This window comes from Bos taurus, chromosome 8 (assembly GCF_002263795.3).
Source record: "Bos taurus isolate L1 Dominette 01449 registration number 42190680 breed Hereford chromosome 8, ARS-UCD2.0, whole genome shotgun sequence".
Taxonomy (NCBI): Eukaryota; Metazoa; Chordata; class Mammalia; order Artiodactyla; family Bovidae; genus Bos; species Bos taurus.
Genome location: NC_037335.1, coordinates 39,190,699 through 39,213,360, shown reverse-complemented (window position 1 = coordinate 39,213,360; position 22,662 = coordinate 39,190,699). Strand labels below are relative to the sequence as shown.

Below are 22,662 nucleotides of genomic sequence, written 5' to 3'. Positions count from 1 at the left end.
CCAGTCCATTCTGAAGGAGATCAGCCCTGGGGTTTCTTTGGAAGGACTGATGCTGAAGCTGAAACTCCAGTACTTGGGCCACCTCATGCGAAGAGTTGACTCATTGGAAAAGACTCTGATGCTGGGAGGGATTGGGGGCAGGAGGAGAAGGGGATGACAGAGGATGAGATGGCTGGATGGCATCACTGACTCGATGGATGTGAGTCTGAGTGAAGTCCGGGAGTTGGTGATGGACAGGGAGGCCTGGCGTGCTGGGATTCATGGGGTCGCAAAGAGTCTGACACGACTGAGCGACTGAACTGAACTGAGCAAGCTTAGCTCTTCATGTGTTTTTTGATTTGATAGTTTTCTTTTTGTTTTTATTTGGCATAGTAATAGAGTTTTTTCTAGCTGAGATTGCTCAGTGTTCAAACATTCTTCAGACAATACCTGGTCAATGCTACATTGCTTTTCTGACAAAGGCAGGTCAACTTGTTCTAACAAAGATTAGTCAGCTTTTCTTTCTTTTTTAAATTAATTAATTTATTTGGCTTCGTTGAGTCTTAGTTGTGGCACTCAAGATCTTTCATTGGGCTCCAAAGCACGGGCTCAGTAATTGCAGAGTGAGGGCTTATTTGCCCTGCAGCATGAAGGATCTTAGTTCCCTAACCAGGGATCAAACCTGCATTCCTTACATTGCAAGGCAAATTCTTAACCACTGGACCACCAGGGAGGTCCCCAGTCAGCTCTTCTAAGTTGCTTCCGGAGTCTTTGCTCTTTAGCTGAATAGAGATGCTTCTGATGATCAGGGTATCACTGTGTGAACTGAGATTCCTATGAGGTTTGAAACTTCTTTTCCCTTCATAGCAATATCTTATAATCTTGCTGAATGTTTAGTTTTTAAATGCAGAGCCTTGTCCCTCAAGAACACTCCCCATGAAGACTTGGAGATGGTCAGATCACCACGTTCTTTGTTTCACATTTTTGAATCCTGCTTGTGAAGCACCTTCACCATGTGCCCCAAAGCTCCCTGCCTGCCACTTTCCTGGCAGCCCCACGAATGCCATGGGGCCCAGGCGAGGTAGAGGAAGGGGGACAGTAGAGAGTATATCTCCCTTCTGAAGAAAGGCAGGAACTCTGGTGGGTGGTATGTGGACCTCACAGATGCTGAACTTTTTAGAGTCTTGCAGGGGATATTCGTCCATTCTCCGAAGGAAGGTCAAGTAACAGCAGGCAACTCTCATTAAAAGCATATGGCTAGAGCTATGGGTGGAGAAGCAGTTCCCCACACAGCCCAATTCTCGGGGTCTAGGCAGCCACTCCTATTTGCAGCTACTACAAGTTTCATCCCTTCTGCTTTAAGAGATGAAATATAAAGAATGAGAAGGAGGAAAGGAAAATGCTGCTTTTTCAAAAGAAAAACAGTTAGGCAGGGGAGATTTAGAGGTACGACATGTTAAGAGGATTAGAACACATCAGAGAAATATGACTAAGAAAACCTACCCTGTCTCTTCTGACCTCATTCCTATGAACCAAGTGAATTGGGGTCATAGGAATTGAGTTGGTCTTCTAGGACTACATGCAAGTTGTCCTTTCCTTGCCACCAGGTTTGAGTCTCCCTATTGAAAAGCCTCATGGTGTAGTGGGGCCTCGGAGGCCTGAGTTCAAATACAGCCATGCAACTGAGGAAAGGTTGCTTGATGTCAACTGTTTCCTCATATGTATCATGGGTCTAACAGTATCTAGACCACAAGTTGCTCCAAGAATGAAATGAAGCTCTGTAGTGGGTTGAATAGTGTTCCCCCAAAATTCCATGCCCACTGGAGCCTCTGAATGTGACCTTATTTGAAACTAGGGTGTTAGCAAATGTAATTAGTTAAGATGAGGTCATACTGAAGTAGGGTGGGCACTAACACAATGGCTGGTGTTCTTATAAGAAGAGGAGAGGACACAAAGAATATGAGCAAGGAATAAGGTCATAAATAAGGTGAAGATGAAGGCAGAGATTGGGATGATCAGCTGCAGCCAAGGAATGCCAAGGTTTGACAGGAGTCCCCAGAAGGTAGGAAGAGGCAAGGAAGCATTCTTCCCTGGAGCCTTCAGCAGGAGTATGGCCATGTGACACCTTGACCTCTGACTTCTAGCCTCAGAAATTGTGAGAGAAATGTAGATACACTGTCTGTGGTTTTAAGCCACTCAGGTTGTAGTGATTTGTTACAGCAGCCTAAGAAAACAGATAATATCTATGCAAACTTCTTGGTGCGTAGCTAGAATGTGCAACGCTGAAAGTGAAACAAAAACCTCCCAGTAGGCTGGGCTGTAATCAGTTCCTTAGAATCAGTTTTGGTTTGAATTGTCCTCATGTTAAGAGAAAGCCTGAGCTGGATGGGGATGATATCTTTTCTCCTCTTGCTTAATGTACCTTATCTCCATATTTTTCTGTCAGCCGCCATCTCCTTTCTAGCTGTCCCTCTGCCAGCTAGAAAGAACCCAGGCAGCAACCTAGGTTTTATTTTCATTTTGGCTGTTTGTTTTGTTGGCTTCTGTGAGGACTGACAAACAGCTACTGTTTGTTGTTTTATTTTCTTTTTGAGTCTTTGCCTGAGGAGCCTCACCAAGGCCTGATGGGAGTATCAAATGGGCTGTGATTGTCTCATTTTGTGAGTTGGTGTTGCGGACCATGATGAGGCTGCCACAGTCGGGTAAGTGCAGGCACATTTTCTCTCCACACCATTGGAGATGTGAGAAACTGCCTCAGAAATTGTGTTCAGGGGCATAAACAAGCTAATTTCCACCTGTCCTCAAAACAGTAGGATTTCTCTTGTTGGTCCTATGCTTATTATTCTTGCTGAGCAGTTTTAAAAGGTGAGTTGTTGTTTTTGTTTTTGTTTTCTGCACAAAATAAATGTGAATGGAAAAAATTGAAATATTCCTGAAATTGTCACTCCACTTAGAATTTTGGAAAGTTAATGGAACTTAAAAATTTGGTTTTTTACATCCAACATCTGTTTGTGATTAACCCTTTGGCAGGCAGTCAACATTCCACAGTAGCCTGTGTTTACAAGATATGTTCTAAAAATCAGTTGTTTAAAACAAACAAACAAACCAGGACTTCCCTGGCGATCCACTGGTTAAGACTCCTAGCTTCCAATGCAGGGGTTGCAGGTTTGATTCCTGGTCAGGGAAGTAAGAGCCAACATGCTGAGGGACACGGCAAAAAAACCAACCATGCGCATTAACTTATAAACAACCATTATTTAACAAAAGTGTGACTTGGGCCTACTAAAGGGCTTCTATTCTACATAAAATGATAAAAGAAAGTTTAGCAAAATGAAGGAAAACCACTACTGGTCACTACCCATGTGTACATAATAGAATAGAGATGATAAGGAACTCATGTGAGAAATGGTTGAAGTGAGGAGGTGAAACTTGAATGAAATTACCTATAGATAAGGGCTTCCCTGGTGGCTCAGAGGGTAAAGCATCTGCCTGCAATGCAGGAGACCCAGGTTTGATCCCTGGGTTGGGAAGATCCCCTGGAGAAGGAAATGGCAACCCACTCCAGTATTCTTGCCTGGAGAATCCCATGGACAGAGGAGCCTGGTGGGCTACAGTCCACGGGGTCACAAAGAGTCGGACAAGACTGAACGGCTTCACTCTCACTTTCACTTTAAGGTCTTCTAACCCTGAAATTCTGTGGTCCTGTGGAAGGAAATGAATGACATACATTGGTAAAATGCACGGTAAGAATATTCACTGTGAGCAGTAATCAGATAGTTGTGCATGTGTGGCAGGTTGTTTCAGTCACGTCCAACTCTTTGTAACCGCATGGACTGTGGCCTGCCAGGCTTCCTTATGCATGGGATTCTCCAGGCAAGAACACTGGAGTAGGTTGCTATGCCCTCTTCCAGGGGAGCTTCTGAACCAGGGATCAAACCTATGGCTCTTACGTCTCCTGGATTGGCAGGCAGGTTCTTTACCACTAACACCACCTGGGAAGCCCTCAGACAGTTGTAGCAGGAGTTAAATGCCAGTTGACCTGGATGTTCTTTAAGCTCCCTTTGAAGTCTAAGAGTTTATGAATAGATGAACTGTATCTGTTGCCACTCAACTGGTCTATTTGCCTTCATTACCTGAACTCTCACTATCAACATATCTTCCTTGCTTTCTGTTCAAGGTGTCTTTTCAGATTTCTTCTGTCTGTGAACCTTTCCATTAAACTTCAGCTCCTTGTAGGGTAAGACACACCTTTTAGGTCCTCTGAATCCTGAGTGCCTATCATAGTGTATATGCATAGGTTCTCACTGAGTGCTTGTTCAGTTGTTGAATTAGTTGATTTGATGAAATGGCAGGTAAATCATCAGATGTGGGATGTTTGCATAAAATATAGCAGGCAACGGGACTGATGGAAGTGAAGCAGATTCCTCAGGGACAGTATTAGGAGTTACACCTCAGATTGACTTGCTTTAAGATGCACTGGACAGCGATCCTTAGGTTGTTGTGTGTCATTTTTATTCCACATGGCAACATCCAAATATGCCACCAGCATTAACCGTGTCATACTTGGGTTACCCTGTAATGAGGCAACTGCATCCTGGCCTCCTCATATCCCATCCTGGGTCTTCTGCAATGGGGCTTCCTCAGGTTGTGTTCCCCTAATTTTCAAATCAACTCGCAGAATTCTAGGATAGATGGAGGAATCTGAAAGTTTATCCAGCCCCAGTCACCTCGGTGCTCTCCAGCCTTTTCCAATACCCCTGGGACTGATTCCCAGTTCTTACTCTCCTGATCTTTCTATTATCAGCCCCTTCTGCTTCTTGGGATTTTCCTCCCATGGCTCTGAGATATTGTGATAATGAAGCTTCTCACTCTTAGATCATTTCTTCTCTGCCTTCTTCTCTGGTCTCTTACTCCTACTCTCCAAATTTTGGAGCGTTCCTCAGAGTTCAGACTTTTCCTTTCTAATCTCTTTTTTTTATACTCTCCCTCTCAGAGAGTTAATTTATTCCTTAGTATCATCTTACATTTTTATCAGAATTAACTTTTTATCTCTAGTCTCAAATAGTGTCCCAAACTTTAGACCTACAGTTTTCTTGACTGCCTTGCATTACTTCTTGACTCAAACTCAACCCATCATCTTCCCTTTAAAAATCAGTTCTTGGTCTTATATTTGTTCCCCACCCCCAATAACATCAATATTGTCTTGACAGTCTGGCCTCAAAAATCACAATCAACTTGTTGCTTCTCTTTCTTTCCCATGTGGCTGATCACTTGTCAATTGTTTTGTCAATTTTCCCATCAGTTGTCTTATAATAAATTTCTCCTTCCTTTCCCTTTCTTCCTTTTTTTTTTTTTTTTTTTGACCCTAAATATGGGGCTTTACCAAACTTCTGGATGAATACTGTGAACCCCTAATCAAGTAGCTGGCCTCTAATTCCACTTTTCCACCATTATATACTAAAGGGAAAAAAAAAACAAAACTTAGATTTAATCTTTCCAAACTTCTTTGTTATTGTCACTCAGTGTTTGAGTGACTGTCACTGTCTTTCTTGGCAGCTCTACCTGGTATTAAGCTCTTAACATTCTCAAATTATATTTCCAGCCAGGTTATGCTCTTCATTGTCTTCCTCAACATGCCCTACGTGTTTGTTCCTGGGCCGTCTGCAGTGCCCTTAAGAGTTGTTTCAGCTCTCCAATTCCTATCAGTGCTTCAAAGACTCACTTCAAATCCCATCACTACCAGTCAGCTTCCAGGGTTTTTTCATCTTCATGCAAAATATTCTATGCCACTTATTATTTTTAATGTGTACAAGTTTTAACCTTCTGACTGTGTTATAATGTCTTTAAATGTAGGGATGCTTTCTTAGGTGAATCCTTCTATTGATTCTCACAGTCTATTATAAAAACTTGAAAAAATGGGAGCTTACTATTTATTGATTAAAAAGTTGAGATTCAATTTGAATTTAAGTTAAATTTGAACTGCTAAGCTAAATTCATTAGAATTGTGTCTTAAGTCTACAGATAGTCTACCTGGGTCTCAGATCAAAAGTTCAACTTTATGTCTATGTACACATTCATATGATGAAAGTGAAAGAGGAGAGTGAAAAAGTTGGCTTAAAGCTCAACATTCAGAAAACTAAGATCATGGCATCTGGTTCCATCTCTTCATGGGAAATAGATGGGGAAAGAGTGGAAACAGTGTCAGACTTTATTTTGGGGGGTTCCAAAATCACTGCAGATCATGATTGCAACCATAAAATGAAAAGACGCTTAATCCTTGGAAGGAAAGTTATGACCAACCTAGATAGCATATTCAAAAGCAGAGACATTACTTTGTCAACAAAAGTTCATCTAGTCAAGGCTATGGTTTTTCCATTAGTTGTGTATGGATGTGAGAGTTGGACTGTGAAGAAAGCTGAGTGCCGAAGAATTGATGCTTTTGTACTATGGTGTTGGAGAAGATTCTTAAGAGTCCCTCGGACTGCAAGGAGATCCAACCAGTCCATTCTAAAGGAGATCAGTCCTGGGTGTTCTTTGGAAAGAATGATGCTAAAGCTGAAACTCCAGTACTTTGGCCACCTCATGCAAAGAGTTGACTCATTGGAAAAGACTCTGATCCTGGCAGGGATTAGGGGCAGGAGGAGAAGGGGACGACAGAGGATGAGATGGCTGGATGGCATCACTGACTCGATGGACGTGAGTCTGAGTGAACTCCGGGAGTTGGTGATGGACAGGGAGGCCTGGCGTGCTGCAATTCATGGAGTCACAAAGAGTTGGACACAAATGAGCGACTGAACTGAACTGAACACATTCATATTGGCTTCCCATGTGACTCAGTGGTAAAGAATCTACCTGCCAGTGCAGGAGCCGCAGGAGACATGAGTTAGATCCCTTAGTTGGGAAGAGCCCCTGAAGGAGGAAGTGGCAACTCACTCCAATATTCTTGCTGGGATAATCTTATAGACAAAGGAACCTGGTGGACTATAGTCCATGGGGTTGGAAAGACTCAGACACGAGTGAACCCTCACACACATTCATATAAATACACATTTATAAGTTAAAATGTATCAATTATCTCTATGATATCATCTTAACTCTCTTTCTTAAATGCCTTTTAGAGGAAAGGAGTGAAAGACTTTAGCTGGAATAAGGCCAATCTTACTTATTGTAACTTTCACTAGTGATCAAATGTTACTGATATGCCAATAGTACTTTTGGTAGTTAGAAATGGAATCACACATTAATACCTAAAAGTATTAAAGTTTTCATGGTTCATCAAAAATCTTGGTATGTTGCACACTTGAGGATTACCTAACATGGTGAAACAAAATAGTTGAGATTGGTTGTTAGCTGCATAGATGGCACATGGAAGGGACTGTGGAAATCACCTAGTTCACCCTTCTTTTGTAGAAAGTGGAGAATAAGTTCCTAAGGCAGCAGAGACAAAGACCGGATCTCCTGTCTCCTAAACCTTCCACCATGCCACCAATAGCAGCAGCTTCTCTAGTGGCCTGGGTGACAACAGAAAGAGGACAGCAATTTGAGCAGGACCTTTCACAAATCTAAAAATGGTAGCTTTCATTTCTTCTCACTCTCAAGCTTGATTATCTCCTGACCAAGAGGGCCTTTCTTGACTCCTCTTGGAGCCACAAGAAAATTTCTCAAAGCTTATCCTATGCCATTTTGTTCCATTTTAGGTCATTCTTTCAGGCCCTGCCTGACTGAGTATGAAAGAGTTCATACTTCCCTCAACTACTTGCCTTGCCCTCAACTACTACGACATGCTCACAGGCAGAATTATCAAGAACTACTCAGAACTTCATTAAGAATTATCCAGAAATTAAGAAATTCAGCTAAACTGATTACTTGATTAAAAACTATTTTTTCCACTCACATTCCAAAGTATTTATTATGGGTGAGGGGCCTGGTGCCATTCTGAGTTTTAAGACATTCCTTTCTTTCATTAAGGGCTTCCCTGGTGGCTCAGACGTTAAAGCGTCTGCCTGCAATGCTGGAGACCCAGGTTTGATTCCTGGGTTGGGAAGATCTCCTGGAGAAGGAAATGGCAATCCACTCCAGTACTCTTGCCTGGAAAATCCCATGGACGGAGGAGCCTGATAGGCTACAGTCCATGGGGTCGCAAAGAGTCTGACACAACTGAGCGACTTCACTTCACTTCACTTCACTTCATCCTGCCTGATACAAGGATAGCTATAATCTTCCTCTGCTTGATGGAAAGACTAGCAAAACCAAATCCATCCATAAGGGATATATAATTAAGATGAAATGAACAACTGACCGGGCATAGGCAAGGCATAGGAAAATAGTTAAATCCAAAACAAAGGTGAGTTTTAAAAGAGAAAGCTAGAGAAGGCTGTGGTTGTTTGAACATGTTCATTGCATTGTGGAGAAGAGTCATCACAACGCTCATTTGGCTGAAGAAGTACCTCACCCATCGGCACTCTGTAAATGATGCATCAAGTTAATTGATTTAGGCAATACACCCTATAAACTCTCCAGATAAATTCTTCCAGGCCCTGCCTGACTGAGTATGAAAGAATTCATACTTCCCTAACATTAAATGCTTTAAGAATCCACTTTTTTTTTCGGAAAATGTGGTTCTCCTAAGGAGCCCAGGAGGCAGAAGTCTTATCCAGATTGCTGTGTTTTGAGGGAGGTTGGTGAGGGGCTTGAGATACCTGTGGAAGCATTCTTCTGGGAGATAATCTTGTCAATAATCTTACTGTTAAAAAGGGATCACTTTCTACCTCTTGTGGAAACCTTTGTTTCAGCATGTACCCTGTGCTTAAAGAATTCCAGGAATGAGGCCTCCCCATGCATGAGTGGCTCTGTTTGATAAAAAGTTCTTGTGTGCAGCCAAAATAAACAGCCGCTATATAGTTTCTGTTTCTCTGATAGAATTGTGTCAATTGGGAGTCTGTAGAGGATGAGATGGCTGGATGGCATCACCGACTTGATGGACGTGAATTTGAGTGAACTCCGGGAGATGGTGATGGACAGGGAGGCCTGGCGTGCTGCGATTCATGGGGTCGCAAAGAGTCGGACACGACTGAGCGACTGAACTGAACTGAGACTAAGATTCCTGAGTATGATGCTAAATTGCTGTGCATACAAACACTCATTCACTTGTCTGTTCAGCACACAGTTGTAAGGACCAAATCAAGTGCAGTCCACCTTTTTCATCCAAAGGGCTCTACAACCCTATGTATATGGCCAGCTATGCTATGCCACTTTACATAATGGACTTGAGTATCCCTGGATTTTGGTATCTGCAGACAATCCTGGAACCAATACCCTGCAAGATACCAGGGGATGACTGTACAAAGAGCTCCTGTTCTAGCCTTGAAGACATCACCTTGTAAACAGTGGGAGCTGTTGAAGTCTTTTAAGCAGGAGTGACATGGTTTAGGTTTGATTATTCAGTTTTCAAGAGATTGTTCTGCCTGCTAGGTAAAGGGATGGTTAATCCAATAGATATGAACTGAGTGCCTCCTTATTGCCAGACTGTGCTTAGGGCTGAAGGCATAGCAGTAAGCAAACAGACAAAGATCCCTGCCCTTTGAGTGATTATATTATAATGGAAGACAGCAGGTAATATTAATAATACAATAAAACAGGTACATTATATGGTAAATTCAATGGTAACAAAAGTTTTGGGAAAGAGAGACAGACAAGGAAAATTGGAAATGCTGGGGACGGGGGGAGGTGGTGCTGTTGCAATTTTATATAAGGCAGTCTCACTAGAAAGAGCAAAGAAAACATCCAAGGGCGGGGATAGGCACACTGGCAGCAAGATCCACTCTTAAAGGGGTGGGTGTGAGGAAGGTATTGCACAGGCTGGAAGTGGGCTCAGGGCCATTTGGTCAGGGAAGTCTAGCATCCCAAAGACACAGATTGTAATGGGTCATGCGGTAAGGTCAAGGGCTCCAGATAATACCTCTCAGCCCAGCAAACACCCCACACTGCAGAAGGGGCATGGCCACAATAGGGTTTTCTAAAGCATGGCAGGAGGGGCTTAACACAGAGGCCTCTCTTATTTGGGTTATTGGAAGGACTTATGATTTTATTCTCAGTGAAATATTGAGCCACCAAAATGTTTTGAGCAGACATGATTCAACTCATATTTTTAAAGACTCGCTCTGGTTCCTGTGTTGAGAATCACCTGTAGGAAGCCAAAGTTAGAATCACCATGAGAGACAGTGATGGCTGAGATTGATACATTAATAGAGGCAGTGAGATGTGGTCAGATTCTGGATATATTTTAAATAACGGCTTATAGCATTTATTCATGAATCAGATGTAGGTGAGAAAACATAGGAATCAAGGATGACTCCAAGATTTGTGACCACTAGAGAAGGATGGAACAGAAGGAAGCAAGACTAGAAGGTAAAAATGGCATGAGGAGGCTATGCTGTGGTGTAAGGAAAAATGATGTGAAGCTGAATTAAGGTGATAGTAGGGCTGTGGGAAGAAGAGGCATCATCAGGAAGTATCCAGGAAGTAGAATTAATAGGACTGAGGGATGGACTGAATGTGTAAGATGAGAGATGAGTAGGTTTAAGATGACCTCCCAGGGTTCTGGCTTGAAGTAAGAGTTATTATTACTGACTCTTTATGGAAATGGAATACAGAAGTTTTTATAAACTATCTAAGGTCTTGAAAGTGAAAGTGTTAGTCACTCAGTTATGTCTGACTCTTTGTGATCCCATGGACTATAGCCTGCCAGGCTCCTCTGTCCAAGGAATTCTCCAGGCAAGAATAATGAAGTGGGTAGTCATTCCCTTCTCCAGAGGATCTTCCCAACCCAGGGATTGATCCTGCGTCTCCTGCATTGCAGGCAGATTCTTTACCATCTGAGCCACCAGGAAAGAGGCTAATAATTGGTAGACTCAGAATTTGAACTCAGGATGTTCCTGACATTAGAACCTGAACTCTTAATCATTGCATGGGGCACATTATCCTTAGATGAAAGACTTCTGGTTGGAAAGTACCTTTATGACAGTGACTCTCTCTTAGTTGGCTCAAGGAAGCAGTGTGCAAGGAAAGTCCCCTTGGATGGGGAGGGAAGAAGGGGAAGTTAGAACCAGTATTGGGTGAATCCGGAGTCCTTTCTGTCGCCAGAACTATATGCTACATGCTATCCTTTTGTATTCTAGAAACAAAAATGCTCAGAAAGTGCTAGGCTACAGATGCAGCTTAAAATGATATCTTTTCTGGATATATTTGCATTTACAATAAGGAAGAGAGTTTTCAAGTCCAGCAAAGGTGTGTCTTGAGCATTTCTTGCTGGAAAGCACTAGATTTTGTTCCCAGTTGTTCAGTTCAGTCGCTCAGTCATGTCCGACTCTTTACGACCCCATGGACTGCACCATGCCAGGCCTCCCTGTCCATCCCCAACTCCCAGAGTTTACTCAAACTCATGTCCATTGAGTCGGTGATGCCATCCAATCATCTCATCCTCTGTCATCCCCTTCTCCTCCAGCCTTCAATCTTTCCCAGTATCAGGGTCTTTTCCAATGAGTCAGTTCTTCACATCAGGTGGTCAAAGTATTGGAGCTTCAGCATCAGTCCTTCCAATGAATATTCAGGACTAATTTTCTTTAGGATGGACTGGTTGGATCTTCTTGCAGTCCAAGGGACTCTCAAGAGTCTTCTCTAATACCACAGTTCAAAAGCATCAATTCTTCAGCGCTCCGCTTTCCTATAGTATGACTATATGCGTATGGTATGACTATCATACCCAGTTGTTACCTGCTGTAATATCTCCCTCCCTAAATTAAAAACAAGAATACAGACCCCTGTGGACCTTGCATTCCCTTCTAGCTACTGCCTCATATCTCTTCCCCTTTTTATAGCACTGTTCTCTAAAAAGTTGCCCGTATTCTGTTGCCTCCACTTCCTTACTTCCTATTTTTATCTGTATGAAGTCTACTGATACTGTGCTTACCCGGGTCATCCGTGACCTTCATACTACTAAATCCAGTGCTCAGGAGCATTTGGCTCAACTGATAACTCCCTCCTTCTATGTTTTAAACTCTAGGTTTTATTATTATTATTTTTTTAATTTTTGTTCATTATTTTATCTGTTATTTTATTATTATTTACTAGTGGTGAAGCCAACAGATCAGGTGACTGTAATTGAAAAAATAGTTTGTTATAGTCACAGATGCCAAGAGAAAAGGGGCATGCCACACCACAGAGGGACATACAGGCAAATACCAGTGTTGCACAGGAGGTAGAAGGAGAGGGGGGCAAAGTGGGCAGGAGCCCTCACTGTGGTTTCCATAGGAAGGAATTGGGCTAGTTTGAATAATCTGTTATTTGGCCCTAGGGTGATCAGAGCAGATACATATAAAGTGGCCCAGAGTGTGAAAGCCCCAAAAGGAGGTGATTAGAGGTAGGGCTCTGGATAGGTTGATTTGCATATGAAATAGGTAAGTTGTTTACTCTCTCTAGGAATTGGCTAATCCTGAGGAGGCAGTCCTTCTAGAGTCAACAAGACTCCAGATGTGAAAGCATCAGAATATAGAAAATAAGAGATGCTTAATTTGCCTTTATACCCATTCTCCCAGTTCGCTTTGTTAGTATTCCCCTCAAAGACCCATAAATGTTGGAATGCCCCATATCTCAGTCCTTTGACAGTGTCCCTTCTCTCTCTCTCTCTTTAGGAGACACCATGCAGCACTATGGCTTTAAGTAACACTTAGGCATTAATGACTCCCAAATGTGTATCTCTGTCCAAATGTGTATCTCTGTCCTAAACTTTGGACCACCAGTTGTCCGCCTGCCTACTAAACATCTTTACTTGGAGTCTAATAGTCATTTCAAACCAAAGATATTCCAAATACAGTTCTTGATTTCTGCTCTCAAATCTGCTTCTTTCTTAGTTTTCTGCTTTTTAATAGGTATCTCCATTCCTAATGACTCAAGCCCCAAACCTAGAAATTTTCCTAGATTTATTTACTTTTGTTAAACTATATTTACAACCTGTCAGCAATTCCCATCAAATCTTCTTTAAAAATATAGAATACTTAAATAAATGGAAAAACATGCTGCATTCATGGATTAGAAGACTTAATGTTATAAAAATGGCTGTATTCCCCAATAGACCTACAGATTTAGTGCAATCCCTGTCAAAATTCCAGCTGCTTTCTTGTGTGGAAATGGACAAGTTTTTCCTAAAATTCACATGGAAATGCAAGAGAGCAAGAATAGCCACACATCAAATAATAATAAAAGTAAAGTCTTAAAAAAAGAAAAGCAAGTTTGAAGATTCACATTTCCCGATTTCAAAACTTACTGTAAAGCTACCACATAATGAGCAATCTGTGGTACAAACATAAGACAGACATTTATATCAATGGAATAGAATTGAGATTTCAAGCTAAGCCCATGCATTTAAGGTCAGTTGATTTTTGGTGAGGGTGCTATGACAATTCAATGGAAAAAGAATACTGTTTTAAACAAATTGTGCAGAGATAATTGGATGTCTACGTGCAAATGAATGAGTGAAATCTTACCTCACACCATTGACAAAAATTAACTCAAACTGGGTTAAAGATGTAAATAAAAGAACTAAAGCTGTGAAAAATTCTCAGAAGGAAACATAGATGTAAATCTTTGTGACCCTGGGTTAGGCAATGATTTCTTAGAGATGACACCTAAAGAACAAGCAATTAAAAGAGAAAGTTTTAGACAAAACTAGCCTTCATCAAAATTAATTTGTACGTTACAATTAAATTAAAACATCTGTGCTTCGAAGAACTCCATCAAGAAACTGAAAAGACAATCACAGGATGGGAAAGAGCCATTGCAAATCATATATTTGATAAACAGTTTGACAGTTTCTGGGAAAGTTAAATACAGAGTTACCATTTAACCAAGCAGTTCCACTCCTATATGTACACTCAAGTGATTCAGAAACATATCTATACAAAAACTTGTAAATGAATGTTCATAGCAGCATTATAGCCAACAAATGGAAACAACTCAAATATCTATCAACTGTTGAGTGGATAAGAAAGATGTGGTGTGAATACACACCGATAGAATAATCAGTTCAGTTCAGTTCAGTCACTTGGTCGTGTCCAACTCCTTGCAACCCCATGAACTGCAGCACGCCAGGCCTCCCTGTCCATCACCAACTCCCAGAGCCCACCCAAGTTCATGTCCGTTGAGTCGGTGATGCCACCCAACCATCTCATCCTCTGTCATCTCCTTCTCCTCCTGCCCTCAATCTTTCCCAGCATCAGGGTCTTTTCAAATGACTCAGTTCTTCACATCAGGTGGCCAAAGTATTGGAGTTTCAGCTTCAACATCAGTCCTTCCAATGAACACCCAGGACTGATCTCCTTTAGAATGGACTGGTTGGATCTCCTTGCAGTCCAAGGGACTCTCAAGAGTTTTCTCCAGCACTACAGTTCAAAAACATCAGTTCTTCAGCGCTCAGTTCAGTTCAGTTCAGTCACTCAGTCGTGTCCGACTCCTTGCGACCCCATGAATCACAGCATGCCAGGCCTCCTTGTCCATCACCAACTCCCGGAGTTCACTCAAACTCACATCCATCGAGTTGGTGATGCCATCAGCTTGTCATAAAAAGGAATGAAGACTGGTAATGCATTACAACACAGAGGAGTCTTGAAAATAATATGCTCAGTGAAAGAAGCTAGACACAAAAGACCACATATTGTATGATTCTATTTATATGAAATAACCAGAATAAGCAAGTTTATAGAGACAGAAAGAAGGTTAGTGGTTGCCAGGGACTGGAGGAAGAGGGAAGAAGAATTGGGGTGTTTCAGCTAATGGGCATGGGGTTCCTTTTTGGAGTGATGAGAATAATCCAGAATTGGATAGTAGTATGGGTTGCACAGTTCTGTAGAATATACTAAAAACCACTGAGCTATACCACTGAATCATCTGTGTCTTAAATATATATGTATACACACACATAATCCTCTATTGTATGGTATGTCAATTATACTCCAATAAAGCTGTTAAAATTTTAATAATTTAAAGGGCAAATTTTTAAAGTTCAATAAATGTTTTAAATGTATAAATGGAAAAAACCTTCAACAGACCACCTCTCATCTCCACTGGCCCCACTACTCTGGTCTAAACTATCATCATCTCTGCAAAAAAATTCCTTACTGATCGTTCTGCTTCCAATCTTGCCCGTCCCACTCTCCTTTACAACAGTAGTCTATTGTCTACACCAAAACTAAGTCTTCTTTTAAAAATGTAAATGAGGTCATGTCATTCTCCTGATCCAAATCCTTCACTGGCTTTCCATTGTACACGGAGCAGCTCTGCTTTTACCTGATTCAGATGTATGGCGCTGTCTGATTAATTCCCCTTGAAGAAATGCTTCCAAGGCCAATAAAATTTAAAAGCCTCTTTGAAGACAAAGAAGTTGACAGTGTTATACCCTGTCTCTTTTACTTTAGCTGTGAGAAGTCCTTAAGTGGGAAAGTTTGTGAGCTTTGACAACTTTACCTGCTCAGTCAACTAGCAAATATTTATAGAGTATCTAGCTCTGTTCCCAGAGTTGCAGTCCAGCTGGAAATGATGGTGTACAGTATCCATTTGATGAACAAGACTGATTTTCAAAGGCCTACACTGAAACTATGGAAGAAACAAAGAGGTGCAGATAACCAGCTTTTGTGGTTATCAGTCACGAGGACTGGTTCATACTCAGAAAAGGTTGCAAGAAAAGGAAGAAGGGCTTCTAATTTGGATCGACAGAGTGCCTCACTTCTTCTTACCCTATCTCTCATCTCCTCTAGGCAATCAGCCTTTAACTTTTCTTCCTAGCTCTACTCTACTATGGTCTGCTGCCTCCCCAAAGATTTGTTTACCAGTCATTTCATTGTTTTCAGGAGTGAGCAAATGACCAGATCATGAGATCCAGTAAAACTGCTGAAGGCTCTGAGACTTTCAATTGTCTGTTTCAGATCCGGTACAGAGCATGTTCCTCCTACTAATTTTGAGCCTGGGACTGCAGCTTCAACAGACAGTAGGTAAGAAAAGTCAAAGGCTGGGGAGGGTCCTGAGAAAGGAACAGATGATGACCCCTAGCTGAAGATGAGGATGAGAATGTGGTCCTTGGGCTAAAGGCTTTCTTTAAGAGAAAGGGTGATTACCGGCTATGACAAGCGCAGTCAAAAGAATGGTGCCCAGGGTGGCTTGTGCACACCTGTTTCCCTATCTTACAGAAACAGGGACTGATAATATTGGTCCATCTATCCCCACTCTCCAGTAAACATAGTAACAAGATGACAAGACCATTCAGACCATCATTGCTGAAATGACCCAAGAGAACACGGGTTAAGTGTCCTGAAAGATGAGATGTCAAGCAGCTGTTCTTTTCTCTTCTGTCAGAGACACTTCCTCTATTAAAAAGCAACAGTAGCAGCCATTGGTCATTCACACATTAATGTGGGTTACTTGAATTGGGAAATCAGAGTCTTCCTTGCATCTAAATGAAAAATGAACCTTAAGCTATGCCTTTGGATTTTGAAGAAAGATACTCTGCTCGAGGGTATAGATGGCAAGGAGGAAAGCAGTTTCAGAGTTTCACTTTCCTGAGGAAGGCAGTTCAGACCATTCACGTGTTCAGTCAGGATCATGAGTGCTTTATAGTGGTGAACACCAGTACGTAAGAGAGGAAGACAGAGATGGACACAGGGAATTAGGTCCTCTGTAATAGCAGGCCCAATCCCATGGGAAGTCATCCAACATGCTGCCTTTGACTGAGAAAGAATGCCTTTGTTGGCACTGATAAATTTTTGAGGAGCTTTCCCCTCTCTTCCAGGTGATCCCAGTAGAATTCCTCCCCCTCCCTGCCCAGCAGGGTCTAGCACTAGAGTCATTGACTTGGGGCCATCTTTGGAGAACACCCCAATATTCTGCTTACTCCAGCCCTGCCCTTGCAGTGGCAGCTGAATGAACACTTGATATTTCCTTCCTAAGGGATCCTGGCCAGCTGGGATTTTTGGAGACAGGTGTGAAATTAACTCTTTCCTTATATGAATGCTCTGTGGATGGTCTACTGTGTTATCTGTAAAATAATTTAAAGTGTGAAGTGAAAAGCTATCAGAAAATATTTTCATTTTAAAATTACTAATTTTTAAATTGACATAAAAATTTATACTTTTTTAAATAAAAGCATCTATGAGTTTTGACATATGCATAATCATATAGCCACTTGCCAGGTGGCTCAGTGGTAAAGAATTCACCTGCCAATGCAGGATACATAGGTTTGATCCCTGGGTCAGGAAGATGCCCTAGAATAGAAAATGGCAGCCCGTTCCAGTATGCTTGCCAGGACATTGCATTGACAGAGGAGCCTGGTGGGCTACAGTCTATGGGGCCGCAGAATTGGACATGACTGAGCACACACGCTCACACATAGTCATATAGCCACTACCACAATCAAGACCCAGAACGGTTCTGTCACCAAACAAACAAAAACTGTCCCTCAACCGCCTCCCAACTCTATCCTATAGTTTTAAATTGTCCAGAATGTTATATAAATGGGATCATTTTTAGACATACCTTTTGTCTGGCTTTCACTTATCACAGTGCATTTGAGATTTATCCATATTGTTATATGAATCAGTAGTTCATTTCTTTTTGTTGCTGATTAGTATCACACTGTCTGTATGCACCACATTTTGTTTATTCATTTTCCAGTTGAGGGACTTTTGGGTTGTTTCCTGTTTTTGGCAATTATAAATATAGTTGCTTTAAACATTTGTATATAGGTTTTTGTGGAAGCATAGTTTCATTTCACTTGGGTGAATACCTAGGAGTGGGATTGCTGAGACATACATTAAGTATATATTTAACTTTATAAGAAACCATCAAGCCGTTCTTAGTATCTATACTGTTTTTGCATTCCTGCCAGTAAAGTATGAGAGTTCCAATTGTTCCACATCCTTGACATCACTTGGTATTGACATTGTCATTTTTGTTTTTAAAGACATTCTAATAGGTGTACAGAAGTATCTCATTGAGGTTTAATCTGCCTTTCCCTAGTATCTGGCAATGATAAGCATATTTTCATGTACCTATTGCCCATCCATATATCTTCTTAAGTGCATATCAAATCATTGACCATTTTTAATTGGGTTATTTTCTTATTTTTCAGTTTTGAGAGTTTTTTATGTATTCTGGATACAAATTCTTCATCAGATATGTGATATGCAAATATTTTCTCCTAGTCTGTGGTTCATCTTTTCATTCTCTTAACAGTGTCTTTTGCAAAGGAGAGATTTTAATTTTGAAGCTATCCAATTTATCAAATTTTTTCTTTGATGGCTAGTCATATCTAAGAATTCTTTGCCTAACCCACGACCTGAAAGATTTTCTCCTATGTTTTCTTCTAAACATTTTATAGTTGTACATTTTACATTTAGGTTTGCCATCCACCTTCAGTTGATTTTTGTGTAGTATACAAAAATTTTTGTGAAGTGTAGATTGGGATTTTTCTTTTTGGTATATGGACATCCAGTCGCTCCAGCCCCATTTGTTCACTTATTGAAAAGACTGTCTTTTTTCTATTGATTGCCTTTGCACCTTTGTAAAAAAAAAAGGCAATTGGCTCTTTGTGTGAGTCTTTTTCTGGGCCCTCTGTCTGTATTATTGATCTATGTATATATGCTTTCACTCATATCACTCTCTTATTACTGTAGCGTTGTAGTTCAGTTTTTTTTTCTTATATTTTCATTTCAAAACCTAAGGCATCTTGTAACTTAGACGTATTCAAGAAAAATATTTATTTTTGTACTTCATCATGTCTTGGAAGAAAAAGTAACCCCAATCTTATGTCTCTCATTGATGCTTCCTTCTTTCTTCATCCATCTGAGAAGAATAAAACTCAAGAGGCACATGGCCATGGTGATGCTGACGTCACTCTAGGACAGGGACCACACCCTGGGTCATTCTGTCTAGGTTATAGCCGGCCTTCAAAACTACATCTGCTGACCCCTGAGATATACAAAGCAGAAAAATCAGGTTGGGGAAGGGATTTCAAGTAGACAAGATGTCTCATGCAGCATTCTTGCAAAAAGAAGTGCATGAGTCAGGTGTCCAGAGCAGCATCTATCCAGAACCAGGAACTAGAGTTTTCTGAGGACTGGCTGTGTAAAGCAATCCCCTCTCACCTCCCCGCCTAGACCCATCCTCACTTTTCAAATCCCTTAGGTAGGAAGTCTGTAAGCATTTAAGTTTCTGTTAATGCAGAAAAAAAGTATAAAATTAGCTTAAAGAGGACGCTATCTTGGGAGTTAATGCAAATAAATTGTTTTGTGTTTCCTGGAGATATGACAGGTGCTGACTCCTGATTGCAAATAAAATGCAAACTTCTCCCAAGAACTTTCAAAAAGGCTCTAGCATTACTCAAGCCAGCTATTTTCATCTGTCTAAAGAACCTTCATGTATTAATTTTTCATGCTGTAGCCACATCCTTCACCCTTTAATTTAGTCAAGACGACCAAATGAATATTTCGTCTGCCTAGTTTTGCAGTTGTGGAAACTTTTTCAGTGTTCTCCTTTGTCTGATGACATCAGGAGTTCAGTGCTACATTGAAGTTTAGTTTTATAACCATGTGACATATGAAATAGAACACAAATGTCTTTTACTTAGTATAAAGCTGGAAAGTATATCTGTTTCATTAATGTATGTAGTATACACAGGCCAGTAGATATATAGTCATATCTGTTAGAAGTACATGCTTTCAGGGCACAGAGATATGAATGTGAATTCCAAGTCCATGAGCTCCCACTTTTTTACTTTGGGCGAGTTGCATCTTTTCTTTAAGCCTCAGTTTCCCCATCTGTGAAATGAGTGCAGTGACTCCAGTCTTGCAGCTTTGGGGACATCAAATGAGATGTACAGTTTAGCCTAGTGTCTGGTTCATTGTGTTTAATAAATGTTAACTGTTACTCTATCTTACACAACAGACCAAATACAAACCAGTGTTATAACTCTGTTTCTTAAATGTTAATATGCATTTGAATCCCCCAGCCTTGTCAAAATGCAGGTTCTGCTTCTTTAGTCCTGGGAAGGGACTGGGATTCTGCATTCCTAACTAGCTGCCTAAGAAAACTGAGAACAACACTTTGAATGGTTTCTCAATGCTCCTTGCACATTAGAAACTCCCAGGAAATTATTTTTAGTTGATGCTGGCCTCACGAAATGATTAGAATTTAATTTTATAGGATACAAAGTGGGGTCTGAGCATGTTTTAAAAGCTTCCCAAGCTGATACCAACTATGGCTAAGGTTGAGGCCCTCTCATTAGTGACTCTAATATGCAGCCAAGCTTGAGAAAAACCTCTTCACAGAATTGTTTGCAAAAGTGTTTTGATTTCCTCTGTAATTTACAATAAGTAAGATGGCTCAGAGGGTAAAGCGTCTGCCTGCAATGCAGGAGACTTGGGTTCTATCCCTGGGTCGGGAAGATCCCCTGGAGAAGGAAATGGCAACCCACTCCAGTACTCTTGCCTGGAAAATCCCACGGACAGAGAAGCCTGGTGTGCTACAGTCCACGGGGTCGCAAAGAGTCAGACAAGACTGAGCGACTTCACTTTCACTTTCAAGAATACTTTAGGATTGCAAAACTGTACTGCTTTCCTAAACTTATTTTATATCAAGTAATCAAGCTGAAAGCTTTGCATGTTTTAAAAACTTCAATTGTGGGAAAATTAGACCAACTAACAATCTTCTAGTTATTCTGAGTGACTCAGATACATGACTCATGTTTGCCAATTGCCCTTTCCTCTTGTGAATGTTAGCCAGAAAATGTCACCTGCCTGAGAGATAGCACACTTCATGCTTCCATAAAGGGTTCCATGTGTGTATATACTCTTACACTCTGTAGAAGGCAGAGGGGAAAAGCAAGCAGAAAATGGGTTTTTGTCAAAGGCCCAAACAGTGAAGAGGGGAGTTCTGCCGTATGCTGTGGGGAGTTCCAGAGGAAGTTACAGGTGTTCCTTCTCTCACGAGAAGAAGTGTAAGTGTGGTAAATAAATTTGCTAAATAAATCCAATACAGACTACACCAAAGTCCTCTGATGCTTGTTAAATCTCAGACTCAGCAACTAACTTTACCTGCAAGCCCCATTTCTCTTCCCTGTTTCTTGTTCCATCTTGTTTCTTGTTCTTCTTTTATCGTATAATAAAAGAGAAGGAAGTACTATGAAGAGAGTAAGATCAGATCAGATCAGATCAGTCGCTCAGTCATGTCCGACTCTTTGCAACCCCATGAGTCGCAGCACGCCAGGCCAACCAGTCCATTCTGAAGGAGATCAGCCCTGGGATTTCTTTGGGAGGAATGAAGAGAGTAAAAGTATAAATTTCTAAACCAGGCACATAGAAGATAGTTAATACATATTTGATGAGTGAATAAAACAGGTAGCTCTGTTTTAGGTATAAGAGGACTTAATAACAAATATTTGGAGATGATTCTAGGAATCTACTTTTAGGAGTATCCTATTACGGAGACTTGGGAGAGAGTTATTACAAGTGTTCAGGGCATTCCACAAAATGGAATCATATGGGAAATTTAGAAGCACAGTGTCTTTTTTCACATGTATCATCCCAGAGTCTTCTCAATGTGGCCAAGAAAATGCAAGCTTAATTAGCATTGTTTTATACAGAAGCACTGCCCCGACCCCCATTCTGTACCAAAAAATACCAGGCAGATGTGAACTCCTTTCTGTTAGAAAGGCACGTTCATGTTCTAGCTGTGGTTAAAACAGGGTTTGGAAGAAAGATATAAACTCATCACTTATTTTTAATAAAATTCATATTGTGCACTACACTAACAGGTGCATTGGGTGGTGATTAAGAATGCCGGTTTGTGCAATTTAGGGCAAAATGAAGTTTGATGAGAGGAAAACAGAAGTGAATATGGGTGCATGCATACTCAGTCTCTCAATCATGTCCTACTCTTTGCAAATATGGGTAGGCTCATCCTTTTTTTTCTCTTCCTCTCCTTCTTTTGTCACTTATATGTTAAACCTCTAACTAGAATTTAGTATGTGCTAGGCACTGGAGACACCAAAACAAATTCAACCTGCACTGCCTTCAAAGATTTGCAGGATGGTAGGAGGAAAATCTCCAGTCAGAAGAGAATTTCAATGTGAATCATTCGAGCAACTGAAAACCCCCAGTCTATTTTTACTGTGAAATCTGTTGTCCAGGATGGTCAGAACACCACTTTCTCAAGAACTAAAGCATGGTAGAAAAGAAAGGAACCAATGTTTGCTGACTACCTACTACCTGCCAAAATAAGCCATTTTGTGCTGTTTATCTAGTTTTCACCACACTGCTGACAGGTAGATTTAACCTTGGACCTTTGCAGATAAAGAGGCTGAGACTCATAGAGGTTTGATCAAGATCAAAGGGTTCATAATCTGGATACACTCAGAATTTGAACCCAGGTTCATCTGTCACTAAATCCCAAGCTCTTTTCATACTATGTTTTATGTGGAAGCAACCCCTTAAATAGCGTATTCTAGAAGCCATCCCCAAATATTTGTTAAATGAAAGTTTTGAATTAATTAAATGAATGGATTAATGAAGCAAGTCCTACTGAACATAATTTGATCTAATCTTCTGTCATAATTCAGAAGCTACTTTGAGATCGTACCCGCAG

At 41.0% G+C, this 22,662-nt stretch overlaps 1 protein-coding gene and 1 long non-coding RNA gene across 6 annotated transcripts in view; one reads left to right on the top strand and one right to left on the bottom strand.

The window, feature by feature from the left end:
- The window catches only part of LOC104969334 (uncharacterized), a 103,704-nt gene that overhangs the window by 7,484 nt on the left and 73,558 nt on the right, over positions 1 to 22,662 (bottom strand). The window lies entirely within an intron of this gene.
- PDCD1LG2 (programmed cell death 1 ligand 2) overlaps positions 2,341 to 22,662 on the top strand; it is a 102,988-nt gene continuing 82,666 nt past the window's right edge. For 3 of the 5 annotated variants that reach the window (XM_059889187.1, XM_059889188.1, XM_059889185.1), the window contains exons 1-2: positions 2,373 to 3,722; positions 15,954 to 16,019. In XM_059889187.1, coding sequence (XP_059745170.1) covers positions 3,698 to 3,722; positions 15,954 to 16,019 — 91 coding nt within the window. In that variant the 5' untranslated portion in view covers positions 2,373 to 3,697. Of the gene's footprint in view, positions 3,723 to 15,953; positions 16,020 to 22,662 lie in introns of all 5 variants that reach the window. The other 2 variants (XM_059889186.1, NM_001292036.1) reach the window with 2 other exon arrangements.